The 24,266-nt window shown below is 36.9% G+C and overlaps 1 protein-coding gene, 1 long non-coding RNA gene and 1 pseudogene across 2 annotated transcripts; 2 read left to right on the forward strand and 1 right to left on the reverse strand.

Annotated features, from left to right (window-relative positions):
• Positions 1–873: 873 nt before the first annotated feature.
• Positions 874–5,091, reverse strand: LOC148880725 (uncharacterized). Its single transcript, XR_016104638.1, has 2 exons — positions 4,381–5,091; positions 874–1,605 (listed from the first exon to the last, which is right to left on the reverse strand). It is a non-coding gene; the product is annotated as an uncharacterized LOC148880725 (long non-coding RNA).
• A 4,285-nt stretch (positions 5,092–9,376) lies between these two features.
• LOC148880726 (fasciclin-like arabinogalactan protein 2 pseudogene) lies at positions 9,377–10,424 on the forward strand (annotated as a pseudogene).
• A 5,455-nt stretch (positions 10,425–15,879) lies between these two features.
• On the forward strand, positions 15,880–23,468 carry LOC148880727 (ABC transporter C family member 9-like). Its single transcript, XM_088977018.1, has 7 exons — positions 15,880–18,210; positions 18,630–18,716; positions 18,798–19,445; positions 20,483–20,647; positions 20,823–21,117; positions 21,686–21,900; positions 23,130–23,468. Exons 1-7 carry the CDS (start codon positions 15,895–15,897, stop codon positions 23,466–23,468), a joined length of 4,065 nt encoding a protein of 1,354 aa, XP_088833144.1. The 5' UTR covers positions 15,880–15,894.
• Positions 23,469–24,266: the final 798 nt, after the last annotated feature.

Genomic DNA, 24,266 nt, shown 5'->3' on the forward strand with positions numbered 1-24,266 from the left:
ACCTAATTATCCTTTGACCAGAGTTTATGACAATGATGATGATGGTGGTGATATATATTAAAAGATCTAGAATTTCGATGGATTCCATGATCTGTCATGGTGTTAACGCCCAAACCATATTGGCACATGAAGGAGCTAGAACCCTTTGTTTTATTAACAACTCATGTACTTCATATGAAGTTTAATTAAATTAGGCCTTTGGCCGTAAGTCTCTAATGGTTTTTTTTTTTTTTTTTTTTTTTTGAGAATGAGAAAAGTTGGTTAATGGAATTTTGATTTTTATTGATAAAAAATCATTTTTTTTTTTAGATTTATGTGAGGATTACGAAAAATTTATATTTCTGGGTAAATAACTTTTTCATTTTGGGGGAGGGGGGAGTTGCTAACATTTGAATGAGACAAAAATGGCCCTTTTTAATAATATATTTTTATGACTAAAATGATCATTAATTTATTTATCTAGAAAATAAAAGAGCATGGATAAATGCACTTGAATAAATAACTTACCATTACCAAAAAGCCAAATGGACCTAAATATTATAATAAAGGTATAATGGTCAATATAAACACACAAAAGAAAAAAAAAAAAAAAAAAAGACTTGAGAATCAAGTAATTGAACACGTATTGATGATGACCCTGCATAAATGTAGTGCAAACAGCTCACCCACTCGATGACCATATTTAGTATGATTTTGCCTTCAATTAGACAAGTAAATGAATGATGATCAAGGATTCTTAATATAATATAATATATGTATGTATGTTTTTAGACCTGAGTGTAAAATATCAGACTTAAGTTCAATCTACAAATTTTCATGCCTGGACACAAAACCCACGCTTGAAAATTTGCATAATAGATTTCCAACTCAATAGGATCAAAAGAGTCTATGACATGGTTTCCACTTTTATTAAATAAATATATAATTCGCCTCCCCACTTTTGCCAATTACCACATAGTCCAGTCCATATTCTTCCCATTAGAGATTTGGGGGCGAAGGAAGCCGATCATGTAAGCTAGTGGATTCCATGTGCATCCATCCTACCACCCTAATCCCACTAATCTGTTTACTATAATTTGCAGTAAATAAAATCTCATCCCTATGGGAGCCAAAGCTGCGTAGCAATACCTGCATTACATATTCCTCTAGGCTGGGTTCGGCTTCAGTCAAAGCTTGATAGGTTGGAACATCATTCAAACATTACAATGACACGCCCGTTATTCATCCCTCATTCAAAGTGTCTTGTGAAACCCTTTCGGTTCTCTTCTTTCCCGTGTCTTTCCAATCTCCACCTAAATCGATCCATCCCCCTGTTCTGCTATCTTCTCTAACCGGTAAAGACAAAAGACATCACTGCCGGTGAAAGCTTCTTCCGGAGACCGGCGACCGGAGACAGAGAGCAGGTAAATCTTCCTTCTTCTTTGCTTCTCTACAAACACAGTCTTCTTCCCATGAAAAGCCTGACCATTACTGTTGATGGCAGTGATATTCCGCCGGTGACGGAGACTTTCATCTGCAACTGATCCGCCATCAACCTACTGGCTGGAAGAAAAAACCTACCCAAGCTCTCAGAGTCCAAAGTGCTACATGGGATCCCAAAATATTCTGAAACCATCAGAATATCAGTGCTACAATGGGCTCTGTTTGGTTTATATAAGAAACAGAGATAAACCAAATACAGACAATTTTTTTTTTTCCTTTAAGTTATGTTTGGTTTGAAGGAAAAGATAGGGAAAGGAAGGGAAATGTAAAGAAACCTTTACAAACCTTATATAAGTTTCTCTGCCTTTCCCTTCCTTTCCCTACTTTTTCCTTCAAACCAAACCAAACACAGCATTATTGTTTGTGGTGACAGGTGGGAATTAATAAAGGGAGAGGTTTTTTGATAAATTACATGATTCAACACTTGCCTTATGAGTTGGGGCTGGCCCAAAAGGTCTGTAAGCTATGTTTGATGAAAAAATCAGAAGAGCCCAAAATGACTATTGTCCATCCCATGGTTTTTAAAAATGAACCAGTGATTGAATCGGTCAGGGGTTTGGTTATCGGTTTTCGATCTATACGGCCAGCCCATTCTGACAAAAAAATTAAAAAAAAATAAAAAACTAGAAAACGGTTAGAACCATTCGAACGGTTCGAATGATTAACCGGCCGGTTCAATGATTTACTGATCAAAATCAACAATTTTGAGAGAAAAAACGGTTTTGGAGGAAAGCAAAACCGATCAAATGACCGATTCCCGATTTTTCCAATCCAACCATCCGGTCCAGCCTGGTTTTGAAAACAGTAATCCATCCACACTAATATGGGCTATAGCTCTAGTTGAGATTTCTTTCATGGGCTTCTTCAAAGCAGCCAGCTAATGAAGCCTCGAGCAAGGTTTAAGCCCTCCCAAACAGGTATAGTGAAGTCTGGGTCAGAGAAAATTGATGCAAAGGAGTAATATTAACTTTCCAATTACCAGCAGCAATAGATGATGTGGGCCGTGATAATAAGGCAAGTATTTTCAGGGTCAAGGTATTGAAGGCTGTTGATCAAGCAATAGGTCAGCTACCCACCAGTCTCCTCCTGCCAAGCAGAAATGACATTGTTATGGCCTCTGCTGCTTGCTGTCTGAGGCTGGTGCCAAACTAAGGCTCTGTTTGGTTTGCGAGTTGTTTGATTGGGTGGAATTAGAAATTTATTTTCATTCCTGTTAGAATGGCATTTTTTCATTTAAGGAAATGGTCATTCCCTGACCTTCCCTTAGAAATGAATTTCCATTCATTCCCTTAGAAATGAATCATCCAATTTCAATTCCGAAAGATTTTGATTTTGATTCTAATTCCGACTGCGAACCAAATAAATCCTAAGAAAAGGATGGATGTGAACTTAAAAGAGGAAAGGAGGGAAGCATGATATAGAAAGCTTTCTAGTATGGGGATTCTGGTTTATCAATTCAAGAGATAGCAGTGGCGAAGTCTGACCAGCTTTTGTTCCGAAATTTTGTTCAAGAATCCAATTAAATGATTCATGGCATGGACTTGGAGAGAGGAAATGTATTTCTAATTCAATGGATAATGTAATATCAAGAAAAATTTCCCTCCCTTTGTCATGAAAGTTTTATAGGAATTCCGATGTTTTGCCCTTAAAGAAGTTGCATCTCCACTAAATGATGTTTGCCCCTTTATTTATTTATTTATGTTTAATTTCCTTGTGTGCAAATATTATCACGGAGTAAGGTTCAAAATTTCAACAAGTATTAGACTGTATTATCCGTTAATACGTATCGTATTCGTGGTTTTTTAATACACCCCTATAGGGGAGTGATTCGAGTCTACTCTGGTTCAGGGGGTAAAAGAGCTTTAAACCGACGCTAAAACTAAAAAAAAAAGGGACAAGCAACAATACAAACCAATACACCCCTACTGACAACTTATATCCATATTTTGAATCTGGAGATCATTCTTAACTATTACGTAATTAGGATGGTGTTTGGCAATTGTGTGTTTCAGACCTATTACATTTCCCATATTTCATACAAGTTTATTGTTTAATATGATCACTTTAGCGCCATGGTTCTTTGTAGATGAAAAGTGAAAACCATCTTTCGTTGCATATGCAACTGAGTGAGTGAGAGAGAGATCCGTCTCTGCAAATAAAATGCACTTGGATAGATAAGAGTTAATAGGACCACACAAGGACATTCACATTCCATTGGAAAGACAGGAGGACACATCAGGGAATAACACGTCATTCCAGCACTTGATAAACATAGAAAGTTGGGACATACAACTGGCACATTCTAGGACAAGCAGCCATCAATCCAGCATCCAAAGTGAAGTAGTAATCTCTGAAATCGCAATGGGACACGGCCTTCAGAAGCGGCAGTCATAATCCATACAAGGCCATAGGCCCATGGTGGGACTCTCTTAACAATGAACTAACCATTTCTGAGCAGATTTGCTCGTGAATTTTACTTGTTAAATGAACTTTGTTTCTTTAATCCTTTTATTTTCTCTCTATATAGATCTATTGCTCCATATATGGAATTCTGGAAAGTGGCTTTTTGGGAAACCACTTAAATTTAGTGGAATGCATGTGTTTTTTTCTCTTCTTTCTCTTTTCAAACCTTTTTATCTATATAGTTGGGGTGGAGCCCTGCAACGCAGGGACAAAACATGATGGTAAATAGTTTATCAAAAGTAAATTATATAGGCTGCATTTGGTGAAGGTATAAAATCGAACCGGAGTAAATTTTACACCTCGGCTTGATTTTTTGAAGGCATTTGGTAGAGGTGTTAATATACCTCATCAATCGGTGTAAAAGTTTATTCTTGTCCAAATATTCATTGTAAATCAGTAGAAAGTTTATATGATAAAATCAATGTAAAACTTTACCTTCCTCTCTATTCAACGGTTACCCCGCATCTCTTCTGTCCAATGGCTGCATGACTTCGTTCGATCGAAGAAGAGAGTAAACCAGTGCAACGATGGCATCCCCCACCTCCAGTCGGATCCCTTTTCTGCTCCCTCTCCGGCCCCTCTCTCTCTCTCTCTCTCTCTCTCTCTCTATTCCTTCTTCTCTGACCTACGACTTGCCCTGTTCACTGTCTTACAATCCTGCAATCTTACAATCTTCTCCAGCTCTGGCATATCAGTGAGCAGTGAGTGGCAAGCGGCATATCAACGCAAATCTTACAATCCCCCTCACCGATAAACGGACTAGGGTTCGACATTATCAGTGAGCAGTGAGAGGTGAGAGGTGAGTAGCAAGTGGCATATCAGACTTCCATCAAGACCTAGTCATATTAGAGTTCCGGCGGCGGTGAGCGGCGTATCAGAGTTCCATCAAGACCCAGTTCTGGCATATCAGAGTTCTGGCGGTGGCAAGCAGCGTATCAACGCAAATCCTGCTGATGTACGCATTAAAGCACTGCGTAAGATTTACTACGCAACAATAAGATTCACTGAATAAGCATTGCTTGTTCACCTTTTTCTCGACTGTCGAGGCCCAGTTTGAAAATTTACACGATAGAAAATCAAACATGATCGATGTAAATTTTCAAAATCAACTGGTCCCAATTTCCATGGATCACTAAACCTGTTCACATTTTTCTTTCATGGTGTAAAAAAATTTGCAAAAGTTATATTTTTTTTTAATTAAAAATTTATTAGAAAAAAGATCTATTTAAAATAAATAAAAATTATGGATAATAATATATTTAATTTAATAAATAAAATAATAAATAAATAATCACGACCATTAGAGTTAAAGAGGGAGAGATGAATTTTGTCATTGTATTTTTGTTTTATGTAGTGGAATAATTGTAAATAGTTAAATATAGACACGATTCTATGTCTTATTTTGCTAGCAATAATAATTTGTTAAATTATTAACAAATTAAATAATTTAATAAAATAAGTAAATAAATAAATAAAACTTTATGTATTATCAACACATGATTGCTAAAGGATTTCTCAAATTATTTAATTAATTAATTTAGCATTGTTAATGGGTCGGGCTGAACTATTGGGCTACCGAGCCCATGAACAGGCTTGGCCCGGCCTAGCCTAAGACTTGAACCGCGGACCAGCCCAGCCTGTGGCACAGCACGGGCCTGTGTGGGCTTGAGCTAAAATAAAATTTTAAAAATCTTCTTTAATTTTTTTGTCTATTTTTTAATTTATGTTAAACTTTTCATTATTTCTTCAAAATTTTTGGAAAACATGGATTAACCCAGTTTGTGGCTCAGATTGGCCTAAGACTTGGCCCGTAGACCAGCCCAGCCCGTGGCATGGCACGGGCCCACACGAGCTCAGGTCATATATTATATACAATAATTATATAATATATTAATATATATATATATATTAATATATATATATATATATATAATTTTATTTTCAATTTTATTATATTATTTCATTTTATTATTGAATATATAAACAATTGTATATATCAAAGTTCATATAAAATAAAATTTTAAGAAAATTTTTATTTTTTTATCTTTTTTAAATTATGTTAACTTTTTCATTATTTTTTCAAATTTTTTTAAAAAATGGATTACCCCGGTTCTTGGCTCGGCCTGACCGAAGACTTGGCCCGCGGACCAACCCAGCCCATGGCATGACACAAGCCCACACGGCTCGGGCTGAGGGCTGTGCCAGGCCAACCCCCTAAAGTATTCCAGGGAGGGAAGTACAGCCTACATGACACGGCCCAACACGACCCGATTGTAAATAAAATGAGAGATAAAGACAATTTTTAACAAATATGAAAAATGTAAAAATTTAGTAGCATCATTGATAAATAATTACTAAAGGCACCATTGTAAATAATTACATGTTTAGTATCAAATACGAAAAAGGAAAAAGAGAAAGGACAGGTTATGCTTTTTTTTTAATTCAATAGCATCATTCTAATTAATTAAATTTGTAATAATAATAATAATTAAAAGCATGAAAAGGGACAGATTATAAAATCATAAGATTTCATTTAAATTATATAAAAAAAAGATTTCATTTGAAAAATACAAGCCTTTTGCTTTTAAGTTATATATATAGATGCTCATCCATTCATTCTACTAAAGCTAGAAGAAAGAAGTAAATCATCAATTCGTTGGGTAACTAGAACTGGTCATTGAGCAAAATCAACTTGATACATTACCATTTTAACCAGCTGACCAAGCTTATAAAAGAGATAAGTGGAAAATTATGATGATGTCGCAATTACTAGGAAGCTAGGAAACTGGTGAGAAACAAGATGTTTTGCCTTGATTTCTAAGAAAACAAATCCCACTAAGAAAATAGTAGTAGTCATTCTCCCTTACCATTGGGAACAATTCTCTGTATAGAAATCTTCATCTTGTTTCTTGTGGCCAACGGACCAACCGACCAAGCATACGAATGACCTAAATTTTCTGCCAGGGCTTCAGTCAGTGTAAACAAATGGATTAGAGGTGTTTTTAATCTATCGTTGACCTGGCTGGCTGGACCAGTGATTCAATCACACTTTCGGTTTGGGTCAACTTGTCAACCTTTAACCCACCATATTATTAAACCCAATAACCCATTGATTCGACCAACAATTTAACAGTCCGGACGGTTAAAATTAAATTGTTGACCTATCTGATCCGTTTAACACACTGTTTTTCAAAACCGTTGATTTTGGTGAGCAAACCATTGAACCGGTTGGTTAATCATTCGAACCGTTGGAACGGTTTTGACTGCTTTTCAATTTTTATTTTTTTATTTTTTTTGTCAGAACAGGCCAGTCGTTCGAGTCAAATGGTTAGACCGTTCAAACCGATAACCGACCTGGTGACCGATTTGGTCACCAGTTCGTTTTTAAAAACGATAGTTTAACAGATTATTGGATTTTTCTAAATGGGAAGAGACTTAAACACACTTTTTTATCAATTGGTTTAAATATACCATTAGTAAAAATGGTAAGTAAGGCTTTAACACGGATCTTGAGATTGATCAAACCCCACCCAACTCAAGCTGAATTTTGTCTATATAGATTCTAATGCTGGAAGTTTTAACAACCATGTTATCAGCTAGACAAATACAAAACTAAAAGATGTGAAACGACTAGTCCATATAAAAATTAGGAGTCTTTGAGAAGTAGATGCATCTTTAAAAGAATTAGATTTAATAATTCAAAAGTTTTAGTCCTATATGAGCCAAAATGCTTAAAGAGTAGCCACATTGATGTTAGAATTATGCAGAAAGATTTGTTCCTCCAACTGATACTATAAAATACATCGGATATGCATTGGTCGACAGTTTAGCATATATTTTCTAGGCTAATTATTGACCACTAATTTTTCAAATAAAGAAGTGAAGGTCATCCTTATTATAATTCAAATAATAGAACAGGTAAATAAACAACAAGGTCCATTTATTAAAGGGAAAAATAGGATTTAAATGAGTTTACATAAGATGTTTCGTTGATGGGTTATGTTTAAGTTAAGGTTTTAAAAATCAATTCGGAATTGTAACTATTTTGGCCACCGGTTTCTGGACCGACTGTTTGATCATCTAGTTTGAACAGTCGGTTTATCCCAATGAAATAATAAAAAAAAACGATCAAGACGGTTAAACGGATTGACGATTCGATTGCCTGAATCAGCAGATCACTGACCAATTCAACAGTTTCTGGCCAAAGATAGAATTTGAGATAAAATAGAACTAATAGTCTGAATGGTTCCCGGGCCAAATGGTCCGACCACCTGAGTCAACAACTGTTCGAAAATATTGGTTTAAGTCTAATGGGGTTGGTCTACAAGATATCTTTAAGTCTTTTTTAAAAAACTTAACATAGGTTAAATCCTTTTACCCTTTTTATATTCTTTTATTTTTATATTTTTATAAACTTTTGCATTAATGTCGTTATGAAATGACATATTTGACCCAAATAATTAAACCATCAACAAAATAACTATTTACTTACACGGGGCTGGATCTATATCTTGAGTTCCAGCTATTTGGATTGGGAAATTATAAGAGCACATGATTAATACCAAGTTAAAGACAGTATAGTCGGGTCTTATCTGATTAGAACGGAGTTTAAAAAACATGGTTAATAATAGCATGGAAGTTGGTAAGTTCTCTAATTGGTTGTAAGGTTTAAAGTATTGATACGTGTTCTATGGGGGGCTTTTCGATGTATCCCTAATGTTTCGAGGTCTTGACCAGTTTAGATGGTGAATGAACCTTAAACCAGTCCTTCCAAATTAGACTAAAAAAACTAAAAAAATAAAAAATCTATTGATATTGTCCGATATGCTGCCACTATCGGCATACCACACTATCGATATTTTGAACCTTGGTTGGTTGTAGAAAGCTTGGATTAAATCCCACTATCATTAAGGTGGGAGCTTATGGGTAGGGGGTAAGGCTGCAACTTGGGCTGGGTTGGGTTCGGGTTGATGTTTGGGTTAGGGTTAGGGTTGAAATTCATGAACCCGACTTTACTTCGAGTTGAGCTAGGGTTGACCCCTTAGCCAATCCAATCCAATCTGAACCCGACTTTATAGTACATGTCATATACAAATATATGTTATATGTAATATATAACATACATTGATTTGGTTAGATGCATGATATTTGTATAGCCTCCACCACATAATATCATGTATTTCTTTTAGGGTAAAATACAAAAACCTCCTCTGAAGTTTTTGACAATCATAAAAATCTCCCCTTTAGTTTCACTTTAACAAAATCCTCCCCTAAATTTTTAAAAAATTCAACAAAAACCTCCCTTCCATCACTAATCCAGATGGAAAATGTTAGACCAATGCATCATTTTTTTCCTAAAACCCATTTTACCCTAACAAAATCGACAACAACATACCCAAAACTTCTACCGTATTTTCGTTCTACTCAAATAATGCAGCTCTTCCCGATGGCCACCGAAACAATAACCCTCTCTCCTGCTCTTAGTCGGGGTCACCGATGCGAGACCAACTCGTCATAGAGATCAACCAACACGAGACCATCATGGTCTATGTAGTCTACAATGGCGGCATGTCAAACCTTCTATCCAAACACCTCTCCATTTACACCATCAAATTATCAAAAGCGCCCTATCCCTTCATGTTCTTGATTATTTTGGTGCACAGAAGTAGCATCAAATGACAAATGGTACGGTCTTGACGGCCACCATGTTCCAAGCCACTGGCCACTGGCTTTGCCCCTGACGCTTCTAGCTTCGTCAACATCACCAATCTCAAAGGCAGTAAGGTCGGCTTTGGAGCCGAATCCAACCACGGCAAGGTCATGGCATCCGCTGAAGATGATGCCCCGACTCTAGGCCCTAGCCAGTTAAACCTCACATCTCTAATGCCAAAGCGAGGTTGTAAGGTTTTCGCAGATACGGTAGTGGCCTCCAAAGCTAAGTAGACATTTGACAACAACATTGAAGGAGGATTAACGGTGTTCTGCCCCACTGACCAGGTGTTTAAGGACTTCATGCCCAAATACAAGAACCTAACGGTAGATGGAAAGAATTTGTTGTTGTTGCATCACGGAATTTCTGTTTACCATTCCATGGAAATGTTGAGGTCAAACAACGGAGTTGTGAATACACTAGCAATAGATGGTGCCAATAAGTATGATTCCACAATTCAGAACAATGCACGAGTTGGTAAAATTGGAGAAGATCGTGACAGCCAAGACAACGAGGATGTTGCTAGACCAACATCCTTTAGCGATTTACACGATTGACAAAGTGTTGTTACTCAATGAGTTATTCAAGGCTTCGCCAATGCCAATGGCAACGATGGCTCCAACACCAACACCTATGGTTGCTAAGTCTCCCAAGGCACTGAAGCATGTGTCAGCACCGATACCAGAGTCCATGTCTCGGAATGGTGAACTATCTGATCAAACCATGGCTGATGACAAACAGTGTTGTTAGATTTAACGATAAGAGATAGATGGTAGTGGTTTTGGATGTGTTGCTACCGATTTGGCTAGGGTAAAATGGGTATTTAGAAAATTTAGGGGAGGATTTTTTGACGAAAGGGAGGTTTTTGTTAAATTCTTTAAAATTTTAGGGGAGGATTTTGTTAAAGTGAAACTAAAGGGGAGGTTTTTATGATTGTCAGAAACTTCAGGGGAGGTTTTTGTATTTTACCCTTTCTTTTAAGATAATCACTTCACTTAATCCTAACAAAAAAAAAAAAAACTAAAACCTAAATAACATTATTTCATGTTTTTTAAAAATTTTATTCTGCATCTCCTCTATGTTGTTTGTCACCCAAGAATGATCCATTGTAAGTTACAACTCATAATAAACTATAGTCATTTCTAACACTTGTTTTTTTTTTTTTTTTTGAATTTTGTACTAAAAGAACAAAAAAATAGCACCAACAAACAAATACTAATGAAACATAGGATTAATATATATGTAGTAAAAGTTGAGTTAAGATCTAAAACCGAGAAATTTTATGAGAATTTTAAGGATGGGAAGAAGGTTGGGTTGGGCCCAACCCAAAATTGACTTTGGGTTGGGTTGGGATGAGTTAGGGTTGAAGAAATTTAGTTAGGGTTAGGGTTAGGGTTGGGTTAGGATTAGGATTAGGATTGGGGTTTAGCACTTAGGGTTGGCCTCAACCCGACCTAATCCGACCCGACTTGCAACCCTAGTAGGGGGCGGGTTGTCCGTTGTATAGGCTGGAAGAGGAGGAAGAAGATTAATAATAGGACCGGTTCTAGGTTATAAACCCTGGACCAGGCATGTATGGGTTGGATCTAGGTCGAACCAAGCCCTTTTTTACGGTAATGACTAATGAGCTATACGATAAGGGTAACCCTACCCTCCCTACCCGGGTGAAGGCAGGATTCGATCCGGGTCGAACCCAACCTATTAACAGCTCTATTGCTCTTTCCATAATACACAAGTGTCCTTACTTATGACCGCCCCAAGGATAGAGGCATAACCAGGTCTAGTCGTCTAGGTCTGAACCTCAGCCCAAATAGTATATAGGCTTATATATACATCCTGAAAACGTGTCCTTCCCTGTTCACTTGGAGAGACACTGGCGCATTCGTGGAAATTGCAAAAATAATCAAAGTGGAGCCGTAATCTTTTTCGATATGCCCTAATTAGCCTTGTTATAATTGTTTTACATTGGCCTAGCGCACTTCATCATTGAAAGAAAAATACGATTGCCAAAGTTAATTTCAGCCTTGTTAAGCTAAAGGGTTGTTAATCAATGTGATTGATTTTGTTCTAAAAAAATAAAATAAAAATACGATTGCCAAAGTTAATTTCAGTATAGTTTTAAGTAATCATGTATTTCTTAGACTTTTTATGTTAATAAAAGAGATGAAAAGAGCAAGCTTCAAAATATTGATAAACCTGATACACTGGTTCAAAATGCCGAATCGGTATGGCTTTTTGTTGCTTTTTTTTTATTTTTTTGTGCAACCGGTTCAGGGGGCCGGTTTAGGACCCCTCACCCCTGAACCGGTCAGACCCCGATACACCCACAATAAGAGCATATCGAAGGGATCTTTGAACCTTGAAAAAAAGTAAAAACCCTTCCTAGCATAGAAAATAAAATCAGTTTATTCCTAAGACTGAGATTTGAGAACATGTTATCCATCAATTGACAATCCAAGCATTTTCGATAACCCTAAGGAACGATAAATATATGAATATATACTTTGAATCTTGGTTCAAATCATTTTATTCGGAGTAAAATGCATGGTCTTAAGAATTTCATTTGCAACACAAAATGGGTCTTAATCCTTTTGCTTGAAGGGAGAGACAGATTCAGCAAGAATCTGCCTCATATAGATCAGGCCTAGTTATGATCAATCCTGATAGGGACTAACATGAGATGAGACAATGCCGACTCAACCTCTGTACTTCTACTGCAATTTGTGTTCTTCAAGTTCAGCCCATTGTCTAGTTCACAAATGAACTGGTTTTTGGGTCATATTTACAAGCCCATTTCATGATCATATCACCACTAAGCAGTAATTGACAGTGGCGGTGCATTACAGAACATTCATATTTGCCACGTTGACATCCTAGAAATAGGCCACGTCGATGATGGGAACCATATGATTAGTGAGGTGACGACAAATCTTTTATTCTTTGTGTCCTACTCCTAACACTAACACTGCACCGAACTGCTAATATAGCTATCATCTTAACCACTGAACCACCAAAATTAACACTTGCTTCTCATCCTCAAAGGTTACACTAGCAAACACCAACCTGAGTTCAAACAACCATCCAAAAGACCGCCTTCAAAAGAACGAGCCACGTGACATTCCCTCTCAAACCCAACTTCCTACATGGCAAAAACTACCAACGTACAAACTCATCCCTATAACCAGATATGCTTGAACAAGAATCCCATCTCTCTCCGTTGCACCCACTTCTTAGTTGTTTCTGTCAATCTTCAGAACTAAAATGAGCTCGCTCTCTTTTTCTGGAACATTTTCCTAGACTTCACTAGTCTTACCCTTCCTGCTAGTTGTGGTCGAGGGGGCTTTCGAACAAGGTGAACAAGTGAGTGGAGAAGCGTTTCTATGCAGAGATGCTACATTTAAACATTATGACAAGTAAGCTCCCACTGATCTTAGAAATATTGTCTGTGAATGAAATGAAAGAAAAGTTTTAGGAGTTCACAGCTGCTTAAAACTGAAAACTATGGTACACCTATAGTGTTCTTCCATTCTGGATAGGAACTGAAACTGATAGGTTTAAAGTTAGCCCCATTTGTGACTTCAGTTTGCAGATTCTTCCGGATGTGAATACATTTCTTAAAAGGCCAAAAACAGTAGTATCTGGCTTCATTGAGATTATGTTTAGTTTTGTTATGTTGCAATGTATTGGTGTTTTAAAGGATGTGATGTTTGAAAAACTGAAGGCTGAAGCTTACAAATAAATTAGAAATTAGACTCAAGGAAGATAAATTTGCTTCTTGTATTATATGTGGACTCTAGGGGTTGATTACTTTCTGTATAATTCACTAAGCCGGCTGGTGCAGTACCAATAAGATTGTTGCCTGCACAAATTAGTGTTGGTCAAGTCTTTCAGACTCCACTAAGCCAAAACCCAAAACTGAGGAGAAAAAGACATAAGTAAAGGAAATATGAAATATATCTTTGCTAAACTTATGGACTTCTTATTTAATCATGGAAAAAAAACGAAAGCTAGTATTAAGAGGTGTTCTGTGGTTCTAATTGATATATCTCTCAAACAATATTACTTTCTGTGGTTGCAGGCATGCTAAACACTTTACACACACACACACACACACACACACACACATATATATATATATATAAAGCACATAAGTTTATATACAATGGACCTTTTTTGCATACAAGTATTAAGGTGATTTCTAAGGAAGATTATTTAGTAGCTGTGGAGTGTTCCTTAGAAGGGAGATATTGGTTCCAGTCAGGGTTCCATAGACTGTGTCATTTTCCACTGCTATTTTAACAAAATGGTAAAAAGGAAACATGAAGTGATCATCCGATACTATCATGTAGACAACCAAAAATGCAATGAAGATCCAAAAAGTTCCATCTACCAGAAACAGACAAATCTTATGACCATTACCATCCATATACATTCTCTATTATTGAAGTGATGGGTTCCATCTCCTTGTGTGCCATGGCCCATGGGTACCACTGAAGCATGCAGAATTTCTTTTCTGCCGTATACTAACTGCCTACTAGAACAAACTGTAACATCTGTACAAATGTAGAACTGCCATTATTCCATACAAGTAATTTGACTAAATCAATCTTCCATACAAAGAGATTGTAATCACAAATAACCTTTCTTTCCAGCCAAAAGATTCTGCAGAGAATGTGAACCAATGATTGAAGTTTCAAATTCAAGTTGTGTTGTAATCACAAATAACCTTGGATTGAATTATGACTATAATGTTATAGGACATTTATGCTCAATGAGCATTAGTAGAGTACTGGAAGTCAACAAACAAACTCCTTTTGAAATTGATTCTATTTAACCACAGAATGGTTTTATTGTTTCATCAAATAAGAGTGCACAAAGGAATAATCTATTTGATAAAAGGTAATCTATGACCTAATTGTAGTTGTATAATGTGTGTTTTTGCACAATTCATATATGTGTGCATCCATTGGAGTGTCGAGGATGGGATCCACCACTCCATATAGGAGGTCTCCCATATTGATCAAATGATAGCACTATCCAACCTGTGACATGTGCAGAGGCCTGAAAAGGTACAGTGAAATTTACATAAAACCTAGCTTGACTTTATGGAACCTACAATTATTGCTCCAGGCCCTCTATATGTATCTAGTATATGAACACTCTGTTATTGATGGGAATAATTCTCTGGGAAAAGAAAATGATTAAACCTAGAATCTTGATATAGCTTGACCAAAGAGATAAATAAGAGCAGTTGATATGTAGGAAGTAAAAATGCAACTTAGTTGAGGAAATAAAGCATGCCATATAATGGGTATGCAATAATGCTCAGTGAGAATGAAACATATCATTGATAACACAGAGATGAAATTTTGTCATCTCTTGTTAGAGTCCTCAAAGTTCAGATTTCCTTAAAGCCTTTAAGGAAGCATGCATACTGGTAGGCAGGAAAGTTTTGATATTAAAAGATATACATTTCTGAAATGAATACCAAATCTATCAAAGAAATGAAAAACTTTTTTCTTAAGCACTTGAGAAAAATAGGTTAGATATACATACTCAGGATACTGCTGAGTGGTGGGATTACTGCTGCTACAATTATTGCTCCAGGCCCTCTCCCGTCCTACCATAACTTATAGCCTCCTTAGAATGTGAATAGTCTATGCTTATAGAAGCAATAGATGCAAAATTCCACCTAAGGAGAGAATGTACACAAAAAAAGTCGCAATATAGGTTAAGACTGGTTATCAATTCTTTTAGACAGAATGATATCCAGATTAAGGTTTTGACTATAAATGTCTATACTGAGTTCCAAGGTCGAATATGGGGTGTGCAGAGGGATGAATTTTTTAATAAATTCATTGTAAAGAATTGCCAACTTGGCTGTATCTGGTACTGTTCTTGAGAAGATCCTAGCAGAAAAACGAAGTAAACTTGAATATTCAGCCCTTGATAATTCGCAAAATATATATTTCTACCACCAGAGAGACAAAGTACCCAAAACAAAAACTTCAATAAATATTATCCATTTAGCCAAGCAAGTGATCATGTAGTCAACATGAAAAATACTGAGATATTTTTGTCTTAAATCACCTAGAGTAGGAGGGGAACAGGCAAACAGCACAAGTAATAATGAATAAAAGCAATGATATATGACTGTAACTTCTTGGCCCCTTTTTTTATTCACTAACATCATTTCTTAATGTGCAAAAGATCTTGAGCTTCAAAATTGGAGAGAATGGATGCAGTTAAGGTCACCTTGTTTCAGGGAGGACATCATCATAATTCTCCAACTTGGGTTCCTTGGGAGTTTATTAATATACCTTTTACAGAAAATATTGAGAGAATCATGCATACAGAGATCAAAAAGCACACAGAAAGGTGCACAAATATACTCCTCTGGTGTAAGACTCAGCCTCTCTTACAAAGCCAATATAGGCTGCTCTATTTTGCTATTTGGAAGCCACTTTCTTATGCTTCTAATGCTTCTGAATGGAAATCGAATTCGTTGCAAATCCACAATGTCATCTTTTTTGGCAGAAACCATGCAAACAATTTCATGGATGATTACATTAATTGCACTTGTCAATATTTCAAGAGCAAGGTCCTTGAAGCTTCCTTTGACTCTGAGAGGATGGTGGGTATACAGCTTCTTGCAATCAGTTATCTGCACTTCTCTTGATATCAACTACATTCTTACAGACCAAAGGTCCCCCAGAATAAGAGATTATGTCAACTTCCTTGGTCTATTTGCCTCCATCTACCTGTTGGGAATTTCAATTAAAGGGACCACAGGAATCTACTTCTTTGAAAATGACATCACAGATGCACTTCTCAACGGGACAACTGAAAAACACGCAGAAGGAAATAAGAAATCTCCATATGGAAGTGCTACTCTTCTCCAACTAATTACGTTCTCATGGCTTAACCCACTGTTTGCAGTTGGGATCAAGAAACCCCTTGAACAGGATGAGATTCCTGATGTTGACATTAAGGACTCTGCAGGATTCCTTTCTCATTCTTTTGATGACAGCCTAAACTGTGTCAAGGAGAGGGATAGCACCACAGATCCATCCATCTACAAGGCAATCTTTCTGTTTATCAGTAAGAAAGCAATGATAAATGCAATCTTTGCAGTGATCAGTGCTGGAACATCATATGTTGGCCCATACTTGATTGACGACTTTGTGAAGTTTCTAAATGAGAGAAAAGAACGCAGCTTGAGGAGTGGATACCTTCTAGCATTGGCTTTTCTAGGTGCCAAAATGATTGAGACCATGTCCCAGAGGCAATGGATCTTTGGGGCTCGCCAGTTAGTTCTTCGATTGAGAGTAGCCCTGATATCCCAAATTTATAAGAAGGGCCTACACCTATCAAGTCAATCCCGACAAAGCCATACTAGTGGAGAGATCATTAACTATATGAGTGTGGATGTCCAACGTATCACAGACTTCATGTGGCACTTGAACATAATTTGGATGTTGCCAATACAAATTTCCCTAGCAATCTACATTTTAAATATGAACCTTGGTCCTGCATCATTAGCTGCATTAGCGGCAACAACAATTGTAATGGCATGCAACATACCCATTGCAAGGATCCAGAAAAAGTTCCAGTGCAAGATAATGGACTCCAAGGATGGCCGGATGAAAGCCATGTCAGAGGTTCTCCGAAACATGAAGACTCTGAAACTTCAGGCCTGGGACGCTCAGTACCTACACAAGCTTGAAAGCTTGAGAAAAACCGAGTACAACTGGCTATGGAAGTCACTAAGGTTGTCGGCAATATCAGCTTTTATTTTCTGGGGATCCCCCACCTTCATCTCAGTAGTGACCTTTGGAGCATGTATTTTAATGGGTATCCCACTCACAGCAGGGAGAGTTTTATCTGCATTGGCAACCTTCAGAATGTTACAGGACCCTATCTTCAACCTACCCGACTTATTGTCAGTGGTCACACAAGCCAAAGTTTCAGCTGATCGAGTTGCATCATACCTCCAAGAAGATGAGACTCAAATAGATACAGTAGTATTTTGTCCAAAAGATGAAACAGAGTTTGAGATAGAAATCAGTACTGGAAATTTCAGCTGGAATCCAGAGTCAGAAAGATCAACACTGAAAGGAATAGAGTTGAAAGTGAAGAGAGGAATGAAAGTGGCAATTTGTGGGACTGTTGGATCAGGGAAGTCTAGTTTGCTGTCATGCATACTTGGAGAAATACCAAAGCTGTCAGGAATGGTGAAGGTCAGTGGAACAAGGGCTTATGTTCCTCAGTCTCCATGGATATTGACAGGAAATATAAGAGAAAATATTCTTTTTGGAAATGCATATGACAGTGCCAAGTATGAAAGAACAGTTAAAGCATGTTCTTTGATGAAGGATTTTGAGCTCTTCTCTTGTGGTGACCTTACAGAGATTGGAGAAAGAGGTATTAATATGAGTGGAGGCCAGAAGCAAAGAATACAAATTGCCCGTGCAGTCTACCAGGATGCTGATATATATCTTCTTGATGACCCCTTCAGCGCTGTTGATGCTCATACAGGCACCGAACTCTTCCAGGTTGGTTTTCATCAGACCATAATAGTCTAGCTATTATTAAGGCTCAATTACAATTAGGTTTCAATTGGTACAAAGCCCATTCAAGTTTCAACAAATTATATCCAGACTAATCAACAGTTATTTCATTAAATATAACCCCTTCAAAGTTCCAGGGACACTAGTGTGAATCAGGTACAATGGCACAGAAATACCTATTTTGGGGTCCATGCAAATTAAACATAGAAAACCCCTACCCATGCTAAAAATTTGGTTAAGATAGCCCAAATGGATTCCACTTGATCATACCCATTTAGAACTTAGGCTGAACTTTGAAGCTAGTCGGTCTGGACATAAAAGAAATTTCTTTAAACCTTGATTCAATTTTACAAGCATCCCATCCAGTCTCTTATTTTGAGCTCTCTTTTACTTGTTTCATGCAGGACTGCCTGATGGGGATCCTCAAAGATAAAACAGTACTTTATGTCACCCACCAGGTCGAGTTTCTTCCAGCAGCAGACCTCATTCTGGTATAAAATATGCAGCATAAATTTTATTTTCATAATCTCTAAAAAGAAATATTACATCAGAACTTAAAATAATCTTCACAGGTGGTGCAAGATGGAAGGATCACACAAGCTGGAAGGTTTGAAGAACTTCTAAAGCAGAATACAGGATTTGAAGTCTTAGTTGGTGCACATGGCCAAGCTCTAGAATCAATCTTCACAGTTGAAAATTCAAGCAGAACATCTAAAAGATCTATATCTGATAGTGAAGCTGAGGTAGACCACCCCATCATAAATGCAGAAATTACTAGGCATGAATCTGACCATAATCTCTCCCCAGAGATGACAGACAAAACGGGAAGATTGATGCAGGATGAAGAGAGAGGAAAAGGAAGCATCGGAAAAGAAGTTTACTGGTCATATTTAACTGCAGCACGTCGTGGGGCCTTAATCCCAATCATACTCTTGGCACAGTCACTCTTCCAAGTGTTACAGATAGCCAGCAACTACTGGATGGCATGGGCTTCTCCTCCTACAAGTGGAACTGAGCCAGTTGTGAAGATGAACATTCTCTTCCTTGTTTATATACTTTTATCTGTTGGGAGTTCACTTTGTGTGCTGATCCGAGCCTTGTTAGTAGCAATAGCTGGCCTACTGACGTCACAAAATTTTTTCATTAATATGCTCCATAGTGTACTTCGGGCTCCAATGTCTTTCTTTGATTCAACCCCAACTGGAAGGATTTTAAACCGGGTAAGTAATTTTTTTGTGGTAAATAATCAGATAACATAAACATATATGTATATGTATGTGTGTTGTGTTTGTTGATCAGCGAGTGAGTAATATATAATTATTCATGTTTGCATGCATGTAGTTACAAGATATCTGATGACAGAAAAACTTATCATCTAATACAGGTTTTCTAGGTTAGCCTTTTATTTTTCTTTTTTGTTTTCATTTTTTTTTTTTTGGACAGGAGAATATACAACAAGAAACAGCATACTAAAAATGGAGAAGAATTAGGTAATAGGAATAACTTGCAGGAAAAATGGGGGGGAGGCTGTATGATACATTATGAGTATAAGCATCAAATATCACTTAAAGAACTAATTTCCTATATGTACAGAGCCTTAAAATTTACAAACAATTCAATTTACCCAAACAACCAAATATATGTATCAAAGATTTATGAATCAAGTTTCTGTATTTAGTAAGAATAAAACTGGAAGAACGGAATGGAGAAAAGGAAAATGCCATCTACATATATGTTAGCACACATACACACACGTCTTACAATGTATATTGAGGAAAGCCCAAAACCAGAACTGACCTTTAGATCTTGATTCGATACTTCAGTTAAAGGATCTGCTTTTCATTTTCACCCTTTGATGCTTTTGTTGGAAACCAAGAAAAAACTGTGGAAGACATTAAGCTTGTTTACAAACCCATATTCTCTGATAATGTATGCTTAACTACTGTATTATTGAATGCAAAACAGGGAGAAATAGTGAGAAGAAACCTTGTACACAGATATGCATATATATTTCTTTATAAAGAAAAATACAAGTAAAAAAATGTTTTCTGGTTGGTTATTACCTAAATTATCTCTATAGGCATATATTTAATTCTTCAATGAATGCAGCTCAGACATTTTGAATTGATGCTTTCCAGAATCTTATTATGCCTATGTAATGTGCATATATGGTTAATGCAATTATATGTAAGACAAGCCCATACATGAGAAGCTGGAAGCCCTGAGTATTAATAGACTCTAAACATCTTGACTTCAGGCATCTATGGACCAAAGTGTGCTAGACTTGGAAATAGCAGGCAACTTAGGATGGTGTGCCTTCTCAATAATACAAATCCTAGGGACCATCACAGTCATGTCACAGGTGGCGTGGCAAGTATTTGCCCTCTTTATTCCAGTAACTGCAATCTGCATATGGTATCAAGTAAGACATTTCTTTCAATTGCAAAGGTTATTCACTCAAAAGAAGGTTATAGAAATTATTTCATTCTCTGCTCCACTTGCAAGCTGAGGTTTGGAGTAGGGGATTTATACAATTTAAGCTTATGGCTGACAGCCAATTCAGAAACTGAGTCTAATATCTGCGATGATCACTGCAGCAATACTATATACCAACCGGAAGAGAATTGGCTCGCTTAGCTGGAATTGAAGGAGCTCCGATTCTCCACCATTTTGCAGAATCACTTGCAGGAGCTGTGATAATCCGTGCTTTTGACCAAGAAGACCGCTTCCTTGAAGCAAACCTCAGCCTTATTGATAACCACTCAAGGCCATGGTTTCATAATGTGTCAGCAATGGAATGGCTTTCCTTCAGATTGAACATGCTATCCAATCTTGTGTTTGCATTTTCATTAGTTTTGCTTGTGAGCCTCCCAGAAGGAATTATCAATCCAAGTGAGGATAGTGAATATACATTTTCCTAAGATGTTTTTTTTTCAGTAGGTAGACCATGAATAAAAAAGCCATTACTTAATGATGGTCCCACCAATCCAGAGTCTTGAGAGGGGTAGACTCGATTCCTACCTAATTTGGCATTTTCTGCACAAAGTAGTCACTCTTGGACATGAACCCATGTTCACAGACTTGTCAGCCCACGATTTTACCACTGTATCAAGCAATGGCTCCTTATGGAATGGCACTCCTACAGACATCAAAAACATGTGCAGAAGTTAGAACCAGCATTATAAAGTGTCCCACTTATGAAATTTCCTACACAAAAATAAAAACAATCAGATGACCATGCTCATTATTTTATAGAAATATTAGCATAGGATACTTCCTAGGTTAGAGCCATCAAATGGTAGGGCCCTATCACCCTGCATGTTTACTGTGCTATTGTTGAACCATGCCTTATGGCCTAGCTCATGAACACATTTAATTTTACATTCTTAATCACCGGAGACTTGGTGGTTTTATATCAAAGTACCAGAGAGAGTTCATTCTGAATTGGATATCTTAACAGGTATTGCAGGGTTGGCTGTGACATATGGGTTGAATCTGAATGTTCTGCAAGCCTCTGTTATATGGAACATGTGCAATGCAGAAAATAAAATGATCTCAGTAGAAAGAATTCTGCAGTATTCAAAAATTACTAGTGAAGCTCCCTTGATAATTGAAGAATGTAGACCACCAAGCAACTGGCCACAAGCTGGAACAATTTGCTTCAAAAATTTGCAGGTAAAATTACATCATCATCTAAGCGTTGTCCCAAATATATCAAATTAGCTACATGAATCCTGATCCTCCATTCCATCCTGTTGAGTACCATATCCGTTGTTAAATTATGGGCCTTAATCATTTCTAACTGCTTCAACCCATGTCCCTTTTGGCCTGACCCTAACTCTTCTAGCCCCTTCAATTTCTAATATAGTTGTAAATGGCTCTATTATGTAATATTCCACTATAAATCCCAATCACTTCTTCTTAGTGGTTCCGTAGATGGATATAGTTGTAAATGGCTCTATTATGTAATATTCCACTATGAATGACTATAGTTGATTGTGAGTACTGGTAGGCATGCTAGATGACATTGACATTCAAAACAAAACTAGTATACAATGTGCATGCATTTTAAACAAATTTATGTAGAAGAAATTAGTAGTAGACCAAGAGCTCTAGTGTTCAATATATTTTCTTGTTTAACTTCTATATCTCTTACCTCTTTTATTGTCTACAAAGGAAAAAGGTAAATTAGACGCATGCCAAGCATATCACAATCATTGATGATTTGTACAATCATCATATTTTACAGTAAAAGTAAAGTTAATCAGGTTAATTTAGATGTCATTTATTTTTCATTTTTCAACTTATTTTAACTTCACCAAGTTACTACAGTATCAAAATTGTTTCTGGAACTGTGCTGGTTCATAGTGCTCCTTTATCTGTAGCTTATGCGGAGTTACCCAGAAAATCATAAATTCAAGTCTCCACCCTAAGATGGCAGTTTCTACATATAGTGCAACTACAAAGCTACAAGGGAAACTGACATCTAGGAAATCTTCCAAGAAGGAACCAAAAGTAGGATTCCACAAACCATCTGGCCTATAATCCATCTAAGGAGCAATCTGCATATGCTTTTCAACTGTCAAAAAGAATGATATGAATTAAACTGTCAGTATAGTATCAATTCATATTAATTGATTGTCCAGTAGATCTTATAGGTTGAACCCATGGAAACTGTGAATATTGGCTTCTTCGTTTCAGGACAGAACTAGGATGTAGTCCCACATCAGCTACTAGTATATGTGCATACCAAAAAGATACCCTCATTCAAGATTTTCTAAAATCCATCCAAGTTTAAAGCAGTACTTACAACTAAGTTTCATTTACTTGCAAACAATTTCTCATCTGTATAGAATGGATAACTTATTTACTTATAGATTTAAACATATTTGTCAATTTTACAGATCCGATATGCAGAGCATCTTCCATCTGTCTTAAAAAACATTACCTGCAAGTTTCCAGGAAGAAAGAAGGTTGGTGTTGTGGGACGGACAGGCAGTGGGAAATCTACTCTCATTCAGGCCATATTCCGAATTGTGGAACCCAGAGAAGGAACCATTGAAATTGATGATGTAGACATTTGCAAGATAGGCCTTCATGACTTGAGATCCAGACTTAGCATCATCCCACAGGACCCAACAATGTTCGAGGGAACAGTGAGAGGAAACCTTGACCCTTTAGAGAAGTATTCTGACAATGAAGTATGGAAGGTGGTTATTTCTATCTGCAGCAAAACATTTTAAGTAGAATACATAAAAACAAGACGCAGGACACATACATCATGAAGTGATAATCGTACTAGGGTATAGGATGCAAGTAAGTTTGCATGCCTATTTCCTGTACATGATGTGAACTACTAGAGCATTGACCAACATTTGTCAGTCCAACCAAGGATGTCTATTAAGTCAAGATTGACTTGATTTATGAACATAACTATCTAATCTGTATTCTAGATATGGAACTCTTTCCATATTGTTTGACCATAAAATTGAATACAGCAATTAGATACCAAGGATCATAAAATCGGGTTGAACTTTAGAAAAAGATATCTCCTTGGTGGGGCTCGCCTAATTCTAGATCCTGGCCTCCTGATTTCTTCCTATTCTCCTATCCAGATATCAATCTTGCTTTAAGTAACTCTAATTGATAATAACTTACCCTAAGTGGATTCTGAAAATATGAGCATTCACAATTTTTGTTTAAAATGGAATATTTGAAAAAAAAATCACATTTTCAGGTCCTTGATAAATGTCAACTTGGTGATATAATACGTGCAAAGGAAGAGAAATTGGACGCCACAGGTAAGATTAATCAATAGGAATAGCAATTCATTATCAGGTTTTTTGAATTCTCGAGTTTTGACTCCTAAAACATACTCTTACAGTGGTTGAAAATGGAGAAAACTGGAGTGTGGGGCAGAGACAGCTTTTCTGTCTTGGAAGAGCCTTATTAAAGAAAAGCAGCATTCTTGTTCTAGATGAAGCCACAGCCTCAGTTGATTCCGCAACTGATGGTTTGATCCAGAAGATCATACGCCAGGA

Source organism: Nelumbo lutea, chromosome 1 (assembly GCF_056320005.1).
Source record: "Nelumbo lutea isolate HS-2025 chromosome 1, American lotus-T2T, whole genome shotgun sequence".
NCBI classification, from domain to species: Eukaryota; Viridiplantae; Streptophyta; class Magnoliopsida; order Proteales; family Nelumbonaceae; genus Nelumbo; species Nelumbo lutea.